The sequence below is a fragment of the Mirounga angustirostris genome, unplaced genomic scaffold (assembly GCF_029215605.1).
Source record: "Mirounga angustirostris isolate CCGP_5_RB_7025 unplaced genomic scaffold, mMirAng1.0.hap1 SCAF_1, whole genome shotgun sequence".
Classification (NCBI taxonomy): Eukaryota; Metazoa; Chordata; class Mammalia; order Carnivora; family Phocidae; genus Mirounga; species Mirounga angustirostris.
In genome coordinates this window covers 12692291-12707420 of record NW_026991709.1, presented here as the reverse complement: position 1 = coordinate 12707420, position 15130 = coordinate 12692291, and the positions used below count along the sequence as shown (strand labels likewise).

The 15130-nt window shown below is 39.8% G+C and overlaps 1 protein-coding gene across 4 annotated transcripts in view; it reads right to left on the bottom strand.

Annotated features, from left to right (window-relative positions):
• Positions 1-1504, bottom strand: part of PAXBP1 (PAX3 and PAX7 binding protein 1) — a 33136-nt gene extending 31632 nt beyond the window's left edge. For all 4 annotated transcript variants that reach the window (XR_010407709.1, XR_010407712.1, XM_045902540.3 and 1 more), the window contains exon 1: positions 966-1504. Coding sequence is in view for 2 of the 4 variants with exons in the window: in XM_045902540.3 (XP_045758496.2) it covers positions 966-1455 (490 nt within the window). In the remaining 2 variants the exon portion in view is untranslated. The remainder of the gene's footprint in view (positions 1-965) is intronic.
• Positions 1505-15130: the final 13626 nt, after the last annotated feature.

Sequence of the window (15130 nt, the reverse complement as noted above, 5' to 3'; positions counted from 1 at the left end):
AATAGTTTCTGCATCATCATCAAAAAAAAAAAAAGAAAGAAAGAAAAAGAAAAAAAATCTGGCTGTGGTCCTCTCAAACAAAATAAGAAATAACAGAAAGGCCAAAGAGAAAATGCCCACCTTCCTGGAAGGATGAGAGCATCTTGCATCAAGATACAAGTGAGATATCCAAAAGTCTTTCTTTTTTTAATAACATGCACTTAATTGGGTTACATATACACACATGCAACTGGTCGGGAAGTTAGATTTAAGGCTCATATATGATCAGAAATCTAAATCCACTGCAGCTTAGCCTCTCACAACCGTTTGGATAAAATGCCTTCAATTACTATTACACCGTCTCTCCTCATTGTCCAAAAATCAATGCGAGGAAAGCCGTGCATCTGTACCCCTATTTATTTTCAGGGAGAAACCGAGGCTCCACGTTTGCAAGGGACTGGTCCAAGGTCACTCATAACCAGAGCTTCAACTCCGGGGATTCTGTTCCCAGATTTAGGATTCCTCTTTACAAACCCAGCCTTCCTGGTCAAGGATGTCTGGACAGATCCCCCAAGAGGCGTGGGCACACTGACCTGCAGAGGACTCAGAGACCGTGCCAAGAGCAGACAGGGGACCCAACTCAAGTTCACCCTGAAACACACCCGCCAGGAAAAAAAGGACAGGGGACACTGAATTCCCACTTGATAAACTCAGAATGACGGATGTGAGCTTCTGCCCCGCAGAGCAGGAAACGCACAGGAGGACGGTAAGGAGGAGGCGGTAGTTAAGAAAAGGCTGGTGGCTGCGCGGGAACGCGTCCTCCGCCGGGAGCAGAAGGCCGGAGGCGGGGAAAGATGTGCAGCAGGTCGGGCGCGAAGGGGCTCCTTTCTGGGCTGCGGGGGCTGGGCGTCCAGGGAACGCGAGGACTTAAAGTGGGGGCCCAGGGTAGGGATGCTGGGGTCTGGGGTCCGAAGCGGGGCGGTTACCTTCCTCCTCGTCCTGGAAGCTGAGCAGGCTGGCCCGGGGCACCTCTTTGTTCTCTCGCGGCCTCTTGCGCGGCTTCAGCCCATTGCCCGGCTCCGCGCCGCCGGGGAAGCAGCCCCCGGCCTCAGCCCCGGAGCCCGGGGTCAGCGCGGAAGGCGGCGGCGGCCCCGGGCCCTGCAGCGACTCCCCCCCAGGGGCCCTGTCGCCGCAGCCGCCAGAGCCCGGTTCTTCGCCGGTGCCCGGCGGCGGCAGCAACGGTGGCGGCTCCTGCTCCTCATCGCGCTCTCGCTCCTCCTCCTCCGAGTCATTCCGCTTGCGCACGTTCACTCGCCGGGCCTTTCGGAACATTCCCGCGGCTCGCACGGCGGTCTCACACCCGCTCTCACACGGCGGCCCCGGCAGCGGCAAGCTCGCGACGGCGCACGCGCGCACTCCGGGGCTCCAGCCGGATCCCGTCTTCCCTCCTTCTACCGCGCACCACCGAGCGCGCATGCGCTCGCACCCTCACTACGTGGAGAGATCTCCGCGCCTCTCGCGAGAACGCCAGCTTTTTGCGCTGTCCTCTGTCGGCGTGGAGGACTGTTGGCACGGAGCTCTAGGACTCTGGCGCTATCCCACGGGTCACAAAGAGGATCATAGAGACGAGAGAACAGAGTAAGCTCGGTCGTGCTACGGCCGACGGTACTGCAGTGCGTCTTCCGCACTTACGCAGAGTAGTCAGTCAAGCGAGGAAACCTCCGGCCAAGCTCTGGGACGGGCAAAGAGAGGAGGAGAGGGAAAGGGGGGGAGGAGAGGGAAAGGGGGGGAGGAGAGGGAAAGGGGGGGAGGAGAGGGAAAGGGGGGGAGGAGAGGGAAGGCGGGGAGGAGAGGGAAAGGGGGGGAGGAGAGGGAAAGGGGGGGAGGAGAGGGAAAGGGGGGGAGGAGAGGGAAAGGGGGGGAGGAGAGGGAAGGCGGGGAGGAGAGGGAAAGGGGGGGAGGAGAGGGAAAGGGGGGGAGGAGAGGGAAAGGGGGGGAGGAGAGGGAAAGGGGGGGAGGAGAGGGAAGGCGGGGAGGAGAGGGAAGGGAAGGCGGGAGGAGCCAAAAGGAGAAACCAGGTTTGATGAGGCAAAGTAGGGTCCCAGGATGGATAGTTTTTCCCAAACTGTAGGTTGAGTTGTGATATGGTGATTACTACTAACTCTGTTGAGTCACACTTCGTATTTCTACAGCTTTGCTTTGTAGCTACAAGCACTTTCAAAAGCATTGAATTTCATTTATGATAAATTGTTACCTGGCCTGGTATTTTAGCCCGTTTCTCTACTATGCCGAAAGCAAAAGTGTTTTAGCGTTTTGGAAAGAATGCCAAGTTTGCGAGCAGTTCTGAAACATAGCTAATTTCAGAAACGGAAGGAAAATCGGCTTGCACGAGTGGGGGTGGTTGTGACACATTTCAGCCTTGCGTCACAGAGGTAACAGTCTTAACTGGCAAGACCCAATCAGGGTACCAGACTGTGAGGTTGAACTTACAGGCTTGCCGGTCGTATCAACAGACTTGAGGCCTTTTCCTTCACGTGTGCAAGTATATGTGAATTCGTTTTCATGTTTCAAAATTCAAAAGGTTACAAAGGGCATTCGTATAGTGAAAAGAGCCCACCCATCACCAGAAGCTTTCCAGTTCAGCAGCAGTTAAAATTCTCATGATCCCCCTGAGATATTCTGTGAACATAAAAGCAAATAATTATGAATTACCTTTTTTACACATGTGTAAATTATGTTTTTAGTTTAACATAAATTGGAGTTTGGTTCGTGTCCGTACATAAAGTGTTGGCTTTCCTTCTACCCAGCTGCATACCGATCCATTGTTGGAATGTACCATAATTTATTAAACCAGCCCCATAAAAATTGATATTACGGTTATTTCTCATCTTACTATAATATTCAATGCCACAATGAAAAGCTCTGGAAATTGGTCACATCTGGAGAATGAAACAGAATTGGAAGTGCTAGATCCAAATGTGTGCATTTGTAATTTAGCTAATTCTAAATTGCTCTTTATAGAATCTGTGCTAATTTGTACTCTTACCAGCAAATATGAGAGTCCCTTTTTGTCCACACCATCCTGTCAAAATTGCACTTAAGAATTAAGCTCCAAGTTGAAGCAGAAGATCCCAAGGCCACCAAAAATTTCTATGTCATACACATCTGCCTTATTTTCTCTGGTTTTCTTTGTTTGGATTTGAGATCTGCCCATCCAGGACCCACTTTTGGAAACTGGAAAGATGATCTAGGCCAAGAGCATCCTCTGTAACATTTTCTTCCAGTTAATAGGAGAAGTTAGTAACATCTCACTCCCATTCTGTTCTCATTATTCTAAGTTCTTATATTCTGGCTGCTCAGCATTGATTTAAATTCTGATTCCAACAGTGTTTCATTGGTGAAATTGAACTCCAATTCCCATCACCGAAGATTCAAATTGTGCCTGATCAGCCTCCAGACACCTGAGCCAAGAGATAGATTTGCAGTAATATGATTAGGGTTAGAGGTAACAAACATAAGGTCCAGAGCAGAATATGTTAATATCTTGGCTTAAAATTTCAAAAAGATCTTCCACTCTAAAAATGGTGGCTGAATATGGATAGAAGGGAGGACACTTGTCATTTAAACATGAGCCAAGATAGTAATAGACAACAAACGTATTTATAACTTTGACAGTCTACCTATTCAGATAATTAAAGGGCAGAGTTAAACACTTGAAAGTTATTTTGCTGCACAAGCAAGCCAAAGGTCCTTTTATAGAGGTTTTAGATCTTGTGGAAATTAAATTCCTGAAACTGAATAGCTGCTTTGGGTGCCTATCAGCCAGTATATTATCCAAACTGATGATTTTATAAAATGCTTCTATGCTTTGAGTATTAAACAGACTAATTTGTTTGTTGCATATAGTCTGTCATCACCATTTAATTTTAGAAGGTCTTTAGTATTCTGGGAAAACAGAAACAGCTTATATAGAACTGTTCCATCAGTCATTTTGTTTGAATCAATAAGTTAGTTCAATTCTTTTTAAAAAGTCGTCTTTCCAGGCAATAATTCTGATTGGTTTTTTTCCCCCACCGAATTGTGACTTTGCATGGGTTAATTGACCCATAAATTCAGATAAAATAGGCAAACCAGTTTCGGGTTTTTTTGCTGACTCAGTATTCGACTCCGTAGTCTAGAACAATGGTTACGAAATGCAAGTCTATGAACCTGTGAAAAGTTTTCCCTAGTCAGCTGCCAAATGAGAAGAGTAAAAACAGTCTGTCTGTGAAGAGTAGCCAGATGTCCTTTCTTGGGGAAAAAATGTTCCTTTATTTTGAGATTGTCTTTCTCTTTCCATGTTAAGATACTAAAATCTCTTTCCTTCTATGAAACAATGTGATGTTATATGATAGCGTGTATGTTTGTTTTTGCATTCTTATTTGGCAAACTAAAAAGTAAAAGCCATGAATCCTCCTAAATTTTTTGTTTTATCTAAAAATTTTATTTTTTATTTTTTATTTTTTTGAAGCAAGGTTTATTGAGGGATAGCAAAGTGATAGTACAAAGCTCCCAAGGAGGGAGGGGACCTGAAGGGGTTGCCCTAAAAATTGTATTTGGCAGGTGAAATCTCATAATCTAGGAATCCCTGATCTAGGAATTTTTCTTTTCTTTCTAAAGCTATAACTCAATAATTCTATTCTGGAAAAATCATTTAATTATTTAAATATCTTTAGAGCTTGCCGTGCTGAAGGCAGTTCTACATTAACTTAAAGTAAAATGTAAGCTTCACGGGAGAAGATATTTTATGTTTTGTTCACCGCCATCTTCACAACACCTATAATAGCACCTCATACACAATAGATAATAAATATTTGTTGACGGAATAGTACTGTACATTCTTTTTATTTAATTAGTGATAAATATTTCATCCTATGTTGATATAAATTACATTTTCTACAGCTTACATCTGATTATTCTCAAAACAAGATTGCAGTACATTTGTTATAAATTCCTGGGTAGGTATAAATTCCTGATCCAAGGTGAGCCAATCAGATTCTCCCAAGATTTTGCACTTGAAACTAAGACAATGAGTCCCTGCTTGTGGCTAGAATTGCAATGAACTCAAGAGCCCAAGGGAAGCCATAAATTACCATGTCAATTCAAAAGCTGAGAAAACTAGTCTGTGTAGCAGAAGAGAAGAATGAAGCAGATGTGCTAAAAAGCAGAAGGCAAAATAGCATGACATTTTTTTCCCAAGAAAGGTAAGACAAAATAGCAGAAGACAAAATAGCATTCTTGTGCCTTTCCTGGTTCTTGTTCTCAATGCTTCTTGAAGCAGGACTGCACTCCTGTCTGTGGGCCCCTGAGATCCAGAATCTTTAGAGTAGATTTCTTTTGGTTTTGTTGCTGTTGAGGTTGTTTTATTGTTTGTGTGGGTTTGCTTAAAGTACTTCACATTTATTTCCACTAGAATCAAAGAACCCTAGGACCAAAGAATTCTAACAAAATAAACAAGAGTTATTTTAATTTTGTAGTAATGTTAATTTTATCTGTGCAATTTATACAATTGTGGGTATTTTTTTTCTTTCAAGATTTTATTTAAATTCAACTTGGTTCACATATAGTGTAGTATTAGTTTCAGGGGTAGAATTTAGTGATTCATCAGTTGCATATAACACCCAGTGCTCATTCCATCAAGTGCCCTCCTTAATGCCCATCACCCAGTTACCCCATCCCCCCACCCACCTCCCCTCCAGCAACCCTCAGTTTGTTTCCTATAGTTAAGAGTCTCTTAGAGGTTTGCCTTCCTCTCTGATTTCATCTTATTTTATTTTTCCTTCCCTTCCCCTATATTCATCGGTTTTGTTTCTTAAATTCCATGTATGAGTGAAATCAAATGGTATTTGTCTTTGACTGACTTATTTCGCTTAGCATAATACCCTCTAGTTCCATTCACATTGTTGCAAATGGCAACATTTCATTCTTTTTGATGGCTGAGTAATATTCCATTGTACACATATACCATACCTTCTCTATCCATTCATCAGTTGATGGACATCTGGGCTCTTTCCATAGTTCGGTTATTGTGGACATTGCTGCTGTAAACATTGGGGTACATGTGCCCCCTTTGAATCACTATGTTTGTATATTTGGGGTAAATACCCAGTAGTGCAATTGCTGGGTTGTAGGGTAGCTCTATTTTTAACTTTTTGAGGAACCTCCATACTGTTTTCCAGAGTTGCTGCACCAGCTTGCATTCCCACCAATAGCGTAAGAGGGTTCCCCTTTCTCCACATCCTCGCCAACATCTGTTGTTTCCTGAGTTGTTAATTTTAGTCATTCTGTCTGGTGTGAGGTGGTATCTCATTGTGGTTTTCATTTGTATTTCCCTGATGATGAGTGATGTTGAGCACTTTTTCATGTGTCTGTCAACCATTTGTATGTCTTCTTTGGGGAAATGTCTGTTCATGTCTTCTGCCTATTTCTTGATTGGCTTTTTTGTTTTTGTTGAGTTTGATAAGTTCTTTATATATTTTAGATACTAGCCCTTTATCCATTATGTCATTTGCAAATAACTTCTCCCATTCTGTAGGTTCCCTTTTAGTTTTGTTGATTGTTTCCTTTGCTGTGCAGAAGTTTTTATCTTGATGAAGTCCCAATAGTTCATTTTTGCTTTTATTTCCCTTGCCTCCGGAGACATGTCCAGTAAGAATTTGCTATGGCTGAGGTCAAAGAGGTTGCTGCCTGTGTTCTTCTCTAGGATTTTGATGGATTCACATTTAGGTCTTTCATTCATTTTGAATTTATTTTTGTGTATGGTGTAAGGAAGTGGTCCAGTTTCATTCTTCTGCATGTAGCTATCCAATTTTTCCAACACCATTTGTTGAAGAGACTGTCTTCTTTATTACATTGGATATTCTTTCCTGCTTTGTCAAAGACTAGTTGACCATAGAGTTGAGGGTTCATTTCTGGGTTCTCCATTCTGTTCCATTGATCTATGTGTCTGTTTTTGTGTTAGTACCATGCTGTCTTGATGATTACAGCTTTGTAATAGAGCTTGAAGTCCAGAATTGTGATGCCTCCAGCTTTGCTTTTCTTTTTCAACATTACTTTGCCTATTGAGGGTCTCTTCTGGTCCCATACAGATTTTAGAATTGTTTGTTTTAGCTCTGTGAAAAATGCTGGTGGTATTTTGGTAGGGATTGCGTGTGTGTGTGTTTTAAGTTTAGCTGCTTAATAACTCTTTAGCTTTACTGTAATTTTTTAGAGAGGAGTTTTCTTTTTTCTCTATTGTTAAGATCCATACAGATATGTTCATTGGCATTTAAGTCACAAGCAAAAGTGAGGAAAGCTCTTTATCTTGCAAGTCTGTAGTTATTACAAGTACAGAGAAACAAGTAGCTCCATCCAGAGCATATGAACGATCCAATTAAAAATGTTAGAAAATTTCTAAATTATTTGTCTCAAACTCTATTGAAATATAGTCATTGGATCTACTTTCATAAGATTATCTTTTCTATCAAACCATTATTAATGGAATCCAGATTTAAAAGATTCAGGCTTTTAAAAGTTAATGTGTTTTTTTTGCCACATTAGAATTGTCAGTAGAGAGATACTCAACTTTTAAGAATGTTTTATCAATTCAACTCTAATGGCTATTCCTTCATTTTCTGAAATGACAGTTTCTTCAACAAAAGAAAGGGAAATTTCTTTTCATCCAAATTTAGAGTGCCATAATAAAAGTAAACAATGTTTTATTTCCTTGCATGGAAATACTGGGCTTATTCAGTATTTTTAAAATACATCTGCTATTTAGACCAGGTAATTCTATTATTATCCATTTATTCAACGAATCTTTTTGAGCATCTACTATGTTCTAGGCATTGTGTGAGGCAATAAGAAACAATAATGAACAAGACAGATGTGTTCTTTCTCCTTCCAGACCTATAGTCAGGTGCTGCAGACATAATAAACAAGTAAATAAAAATTAATTACTACTTGCAGTTAATATTATGAAGAAATCAATAGGGTACTACAATTTAAGAAGCACAAATATAAAATGATAGAAATTTTAATTTGATTCATTTCTTCCCATGTGCCAATGACCATTTAAGTATCTTTATCATCAGTAAATATGTAAGAATTTCTAGGATTGAGGCAGAACATTTTCCTTCAAGATGATTACAATTACTAGCTCCAGGATGACTCCTTGAGTAAACTCTTCTTAAAATATTTCATGTAAAATGAGGAGTAATTGAAATCACTTTATCCAGGTCAGTATTTTACATTTATTTTTTTTAAAGTAATCTCTATACCCAATATGGGGCTCGAACTCACCACCCCAAGATCAAGAGTCCCATGCTCCTCTGAGCCAACCAGGCACCCGCATATTTTATTTACATTTCTACTATTACTCTGTGAAAGAGTGTAATTTGCAGTCATAGTACAGATATGATATTTATATTACATTCATAGTGGACACTTTATGAATGCATCTAAGAACTATATTACCAATACAAAAGCAAAAATAGCAATTCAGCCTCTCTGAAAGAACTCATTTGTGTTAGCTCAATACCATTCATACATTACTGTCTGTCCTACTTGCGGAAGAAATGAAAAGAAGATACATTATTAAAAACAACAGAGTTATAAGTATCTCTTCTAGGTATAAAAGACAATGTTTCTTCTGTGTTATTGAGTGTTACTAGAGGGCAGCAAAGTGTATAAGAAACATACTAACCTTAGAGTACAATTACATTAGAGAAGAACCAAATCAAGCTTCCAATTCCTTAAAAATTAAGTGGACTTTTATTTTATTTTAAAGATTGATTGATTGATTTAGACAGAGAGAGAGTGGTGGGGAGGGGCAGATGGAGAGGGAGAGGAAGTCCCAAGCAGACTCCACGCTGAGCACAGAGCCCAATGTTGGGCTGGATCTCAAGACCCTGAGATCATGACCCGAACTGAAACCAGGAGTCAGATACCTAACCAATTGTGCCCCCCAGGCACCTCAATTAAGTGGGCTTCTAAAAATAACCTTTCTCTAATTATAAAAGTGCTACTAACTATTTAGAAATTCAGGAAATGCAGAACAAAAGAAAGAATCACTTACAGTCGTAACACTTAATTTTTGATGCATTTCCTTCCAGAATTGTTTTATGAACATTCATTCATTCTTCATGGCTTCATCATTCCAGTACATAATCTACTTGGAGTTAGTTCTCCGCTCCTCTCGCCTTTAATAATCATATCCATAGCTTTGGCTTGCTACCATGATTGCACTTTGGACCTTCTCCAAGTCACTGGGGAGTTACTGGGTGTCTTCCAGGAATTGTATCATTTCCGTCGTTCCAGTCTGCTTACTCTACCTCCAGTCCAATGAACCCATCACTGTTCACTGCCCATTCTCTTCCCCCTGCCTTTGTTTCCCTCCTTTTCTAGGTTGGATTTCCTGGGGCAAGATTATAGTCAGCCCCTTGCCACAACTTCAACCCTCTTCCCCCCTCTTCCTTTGTTATACTCACCCAGCAAAACTCTAGCCATAGTTGAGGCAGACTTTTCTGTATCTGTTCCTGACTACCTAACATTCCTGGTTCTGTTTTAAATGGACTGCAGACTTCAGATGGTTGCTAAAAACATTTTCCTTTATAATACATTGTTGTAATATGCCTTTCTGTCTGAGTCAGGTAAGTGAAGTAGCCAAGTCATATGTAAAGGTATATGAAATTTTAATAATATAATTAATGAGCTCAAATGTATAGATAAACTAATAGAATTATGTACTCTCCAGAGACTATTTAATCATCTATTTCATCTGTGAAACATTTATAAATAGCAATCATTAACCTGGCTACAATTAAAAAAAAAAAAAAAAGACAACCTGAATAAATTCTTCATAGGGCACATTCTTCAACCAGAGAAAGTTACATGACAAACCAAATTCAAAAGGCGATCAACCCTTCCTAATTTAAATTCTTTAAAAAGCCTTGACTACTTGGGAGTTAATGAGCAGTGACCTAAATCTCTAAATTGAAGAAGAAATAAAATATGATATGTTATCTAAAAACTCTAAAATTAATAAAAATGCTGATAGTTGCCTATAAAAATATATGGAACACAGTTGTAAAGGTGTACTTGGAGAATAGTGTATAACTTCAAACCATTTGTGATTACAAAAGTTGTGATAGGAATAAATTATCCAACCTCAGAAATGACAAAACAAAACAAAATCCTAGCAAAACAATTCAAAGAATGCAGGGAATAGGAATATTCAAAGAGAAAACTGTGATCAATAAATTAGAAAAAAATGAAAACCAAAATGTAGGAATTATAAAGAAATTATAAAGAAAAACACAAGCCTGATTTTAAAAAGCAATACAAAATACACACACTACCTACAACTTTAGATATAACCAGAGATAAGGAAGAGCCAAATTAATTATGAGAAGATGTTATATGGAATTCTACAGAAAATGTTCTTTCTAGCAAAATACGTGTTTCACAAAACTGACTTAAGAAGAGCCTAATGGCTCTTAACAAACCAATAAGCAAAAAGAAGCAGGAAAAATATTAAAGAGATAGAGTTTGCATTAAAGATGTGGGAATGACCACAAAGTTGTTATTAGTCTTTTTTCCCATCACCCTAGTGAAACCATGACGAAGGAGATGAAAGAGCCTTCTGCACATGAGGGATTTCAATACATTTATCCAGTATTTTTAATCTGTGTCCTGGTAAGTTTCCTCTCCCATACCATGAGACTAGTGCATCACTTCTTCTCAAAGCCCTTCATGTGTTCCCAACTAATAACTACATAACTCTGCTGAAAAGTTCAGCTCTTCACTCATGCTCATGTAAATAAAAAAAGAATCCTTCTTCCTATCTAAGATTAATCTACCAAGATGTGCACTGTATTCTCTTTCTTTAAGGACTTCACTCCATTGGCTATCCCCTCCCTCTTCTGCTTCCCGTCAGTTCCGTCCTAGAACTTCCTTGGACATCTGGCTCCAGGTCCTTTTCTCTGGTCTCCTTCACGGCTGAACTTCATACATTTGTCTCTACTCACGGCCAGCACATGCTCATCTCCCATTCATTCCTCAAACCTCTCCAGTCTGACTTCTGTCTCCACGACTCTGCTAACACTCCTCTTTCAAGGCCACCAAATGACTTACCTCTTGCCAATCCAGAGGATGCTTCTATGTTCATCTTATTTGACCTATCGACCTTCAAACCAACTGACCCCACTCTCATACTTGAAACATTGTCCTCTCAGTGGTGATTATACAATCTCTTCTCAACTTCATGTTCAGTGATGTCACACTATAGCTTGAAATTGGCCAAGGCAGGAGTATTTACACCATGGAAATCAGCAAATGCCTCAAGTCAGATTTCTTTTTCCTGGAAAGCTGGTTATTAAACATTTAGCAGAATACCACTGCTTCAAAAACACCCAGGCTCATGTTATCTCCCCTTTCACTAACCTTGCCAGCCCTTTAGGGGATCTCCTGTAAGTAATCACTAAGTATTCAAGTGCTTTGTTGTTTGATCCTGGATCATTTTTCTAATCTCTTGTTAGATGATTAAATTAAACCCTATGGCTTTAATTTTTATCATGATAAGGATGACTTTAGGCCTGTGACCAATATGGACCAGGCAGTTGAATTGAATGAAGTAAATTGAAGTTGAATTCAGCTAAGTGGCAAAGAAGTAGTCTCCTTTTGAGAAATTACCCCTGGCTTGCCCTAAGCCCAGATAGATGCTTGAATGCCTAACCATGGGATACCAAGTGACAATGTGATCTAGCTGCCCTGATGAACTAAAGTTATCTGATCTACTAAAACATAAAGTTGGGCATGCAAAACAGCCCTCTAAAATTTAGTGGAAGTAGTACACATGGGATTGGATGCTAGCAGGTCTTGAAGACACTGTTCCCTGTGCTTTGTCTCTTGTACTCTTGATGTATTGCTACCTATCCTTGGAAGCATACCTATGGCCTCTTGAGGTATTCCCAATGACCAGTTGATTAAGGAAGAAAAAATTCAACTCTAGTTTACATATGGTTCTACATGATGTGCTGACGCTGCCTACAGTGGGCTTTGTAGCATTAGCCCTAGTCAGGAGTGGACATGAAGGAAGCCATGAAAGGGGATCCTCCCAGTTCATCCGGGTGCCTGCTTTTCTGGGGAAAAGCATGGCTAGAAGAACAGATCTATTCTGACTCATTATATAGTCACTAATGGTTTGGCTTTTCAGCTGGGGTTCCTCAAGAGAATTAGCCTTGATGTCCTAAAGGCATCAATTTTATGTAATAAAGTAGCTTATCCTTTATTTTGTTGTTCTTACGCATCTAGAATTAACTTATCTTGTATGCATCTAGGTATGTTCCATCTTAGGAGAATTAAGAAATCATTTTTCTATATAGTTTAATTATCTTGCAGAGGCCAGAGTAAGAAAGGTTGGGGTGAATGCTCAGGAACTTGGAAGGAATTAGACAAGGTGATGTGGGCATGAGTGATATGAATAGACTCAGAATAAGCACAAGTAGGGAGATACTTGTGTCTATGTAAATACTGCAGAGTCCCCCCACCAAAAGGATGCTCTCGATAATCAGGTGGATCAGATGACTCATTCTATGGATTCCAGTCTACCTCTTTCTCTAGCTACTCCAGTGCTTATTACATAGTGGCCCTCTGAACAAAATAGCCACGGGGTCAAGGATGAAGGTTTTGCATGGATTCATCAATGTGGACTTCCTCTCACCAAAACTGATCTGTTTAGTGCCCAACCTGTCAACAGCAGAGACCAATGTTGATCCCCCAATATGAAACATTCCTTGGGAGGACCAGCCATTTTCATTATACTAGACCCTTCCCATCATTAAGGGAAATTTGTCCTCACCGGAGAAATGAGATGCTTATTCTATGAATTTTTTTCCCCTGTCTATGATGGTTGATTTTATGTGTCAGCTTGACTAGGCTAAGGGATGCCCAGATTGCTGGTAAAACGTTATTTCTGGGTATGTCTGTGAGGGTGTCTCCCATAGAAATAAGATCACCCTTGCCAATGTGGGTGGGCATCATCCAATCTGTTGAGGGCCTGAATAGGACAAAAAGAAGGGGAAAAGTTGATGCACTCTCTCTGCTTGAGCTGGGACATCCATTTTCTCCTGCCTTTTACAGCTGCTAATTTTTCCCCAATCCAGAATCCAGTAAAGATTGTGTTTTACATTCAGTTGGCATAGCTAGTCTCCTTTATTCTAGAAAAGCCCCCCATCACTCGCTAGCTTTTTTTTTTTTTTTAGTTTTCATGACATTGGTATTTTTAGAGTCCAGTCCAGCTTTTTGAGGTTTTTTTCCCCATTTTTATTTTTGCAGACTGTGCCTTAATTTGGATTTGAATTAGATGTAGGCTTAACAGTTTTAACAAGAATACTACATAGGTAATGTTGTGCCTGCTCCCTGTATTCTTTCTTGTGATAGTACAGACTCATGAAATCTTTGCAAATCAATATGCTGTAAACCATTCCTGTAATTGATCATACTGATGCTCAGATGGCCCCTCTTATGGCCAGTGGAATCCTTTAGGCTGGCTCCTGTATTTTTTTGGATACATTCCCATCAATTTATTGAGCTTTTCTTTCTTTCTCTCACAATAAGATATTCCAGGCTCACCTTATACTTTTGCTACCCTGATACCCTGGAATCAGCCATTTCTTCAAGGACCTATTTTGTTGTTGTTCCTGTTGTTTGTTTGTTTTAATGGGGAATGGTTTTGAGAAACCAAAATTTAGGTATTGGTGTGTTCTTGCCCTAGGGATGTCATTGCTTCTTGGGCCTCTCTCTGGATAAAGCTAAGTGATGTATGTGTTAAAAATCATGAGTTTGTGATACCTTTTAGTTCCAGACCCAGGAACCTGCCATTCCTCCCTTTAGTTCATATTCTTCCTGTTAGAACTCTGGGTCCCCCAAAACCTTCCATATATTTACTCTTTTGCACAATCCTATAATACACACAAAATAGTTTCAGAATTGTGCCTATACTCCTAACAAGCCTAAGTAAAATTCATAATTTATTTGCAGTTTTTAAAACTAATATTGTTTTATATCTTTTGTTTCAAAATGTTTAAAATAAACATGTTTAAAATGTTTTAAATAAATGTGACAAAATGTTTACATTTGTCAATTCTGGATGACAATTACATGGGTATTAGTTATATTATTCATTCTTTTCTTTTTAAAACGTTTTATTGCAGTACAATGTGATTTTTAAAAAGTGCATTTCTTCTAGGAGAATGGCTAGATGAGTTTCTACAAGTTGACATATGTGTATTTGTAGGGGAAGGTGCTTGTGGTAGATACAAAGAAGGAGAATTGGCTTCTAGCTTTTATGTGTTTTAAGATACATTCCTAAATTGTACTTAAAAGTGGCTGTACCAGTTTATTATCCCACCAACATTGTATGAGAATATCTATTTGCCTACAAGTAAGACAAAACTTTTCATTAAGTAGCCTTTTTTTTTGCCAGTTGAATAGATGAAATAGCAGTGTCCCATTGCATTGCTCTTAGTTCCCTTAGTAGAGGCAATTTTTTTCTTCGATTATTGGCTATTTGAGTGTCATCTCATGTGAATTGCCTGTTTATTTACTTCCCTGTTTTTATTTTTTTATTTTATTTTTTATTTTTTTATTTTTTTTTAAAGATTTTATTTATTTATCTGACAGAGAGAGAGAGACAGCAACAGCAGGAACACAAGCAGGGGGAGTGGGAGAGGGAGAAACAGGCTTCCCGCCAAGCAGGGAGCCCGATGTGGGACTCGATCCCAGGACCCCAGGATCATGACCTGAGTCGAAGGCAGACGCTTAACGACTGAGCCACCCAGGCATCCCTACTTCCCTGTTTTTAAATGGATTGTTGATCTTTTTCTTCCCCATATTTTAGAGTTGTTTGTAGTTTCATTTTACTATTATCCAACTTAACATTACGATGTTGGGTAGGAGGTCAGGCTGTAGCTTTAAGGAGTAAGCACTTGTTCCAGCATTTGTTTATATAAAAATACTCTTACTGGGTTTTCCCTATTACAAAAGTGATTGTATGTTTATTCAAAAAAGTTTAGGAAATCAAGATGCTCAGGAAGGAGAAAATGAAACTCACTTTTAATATTATCACCCAGAT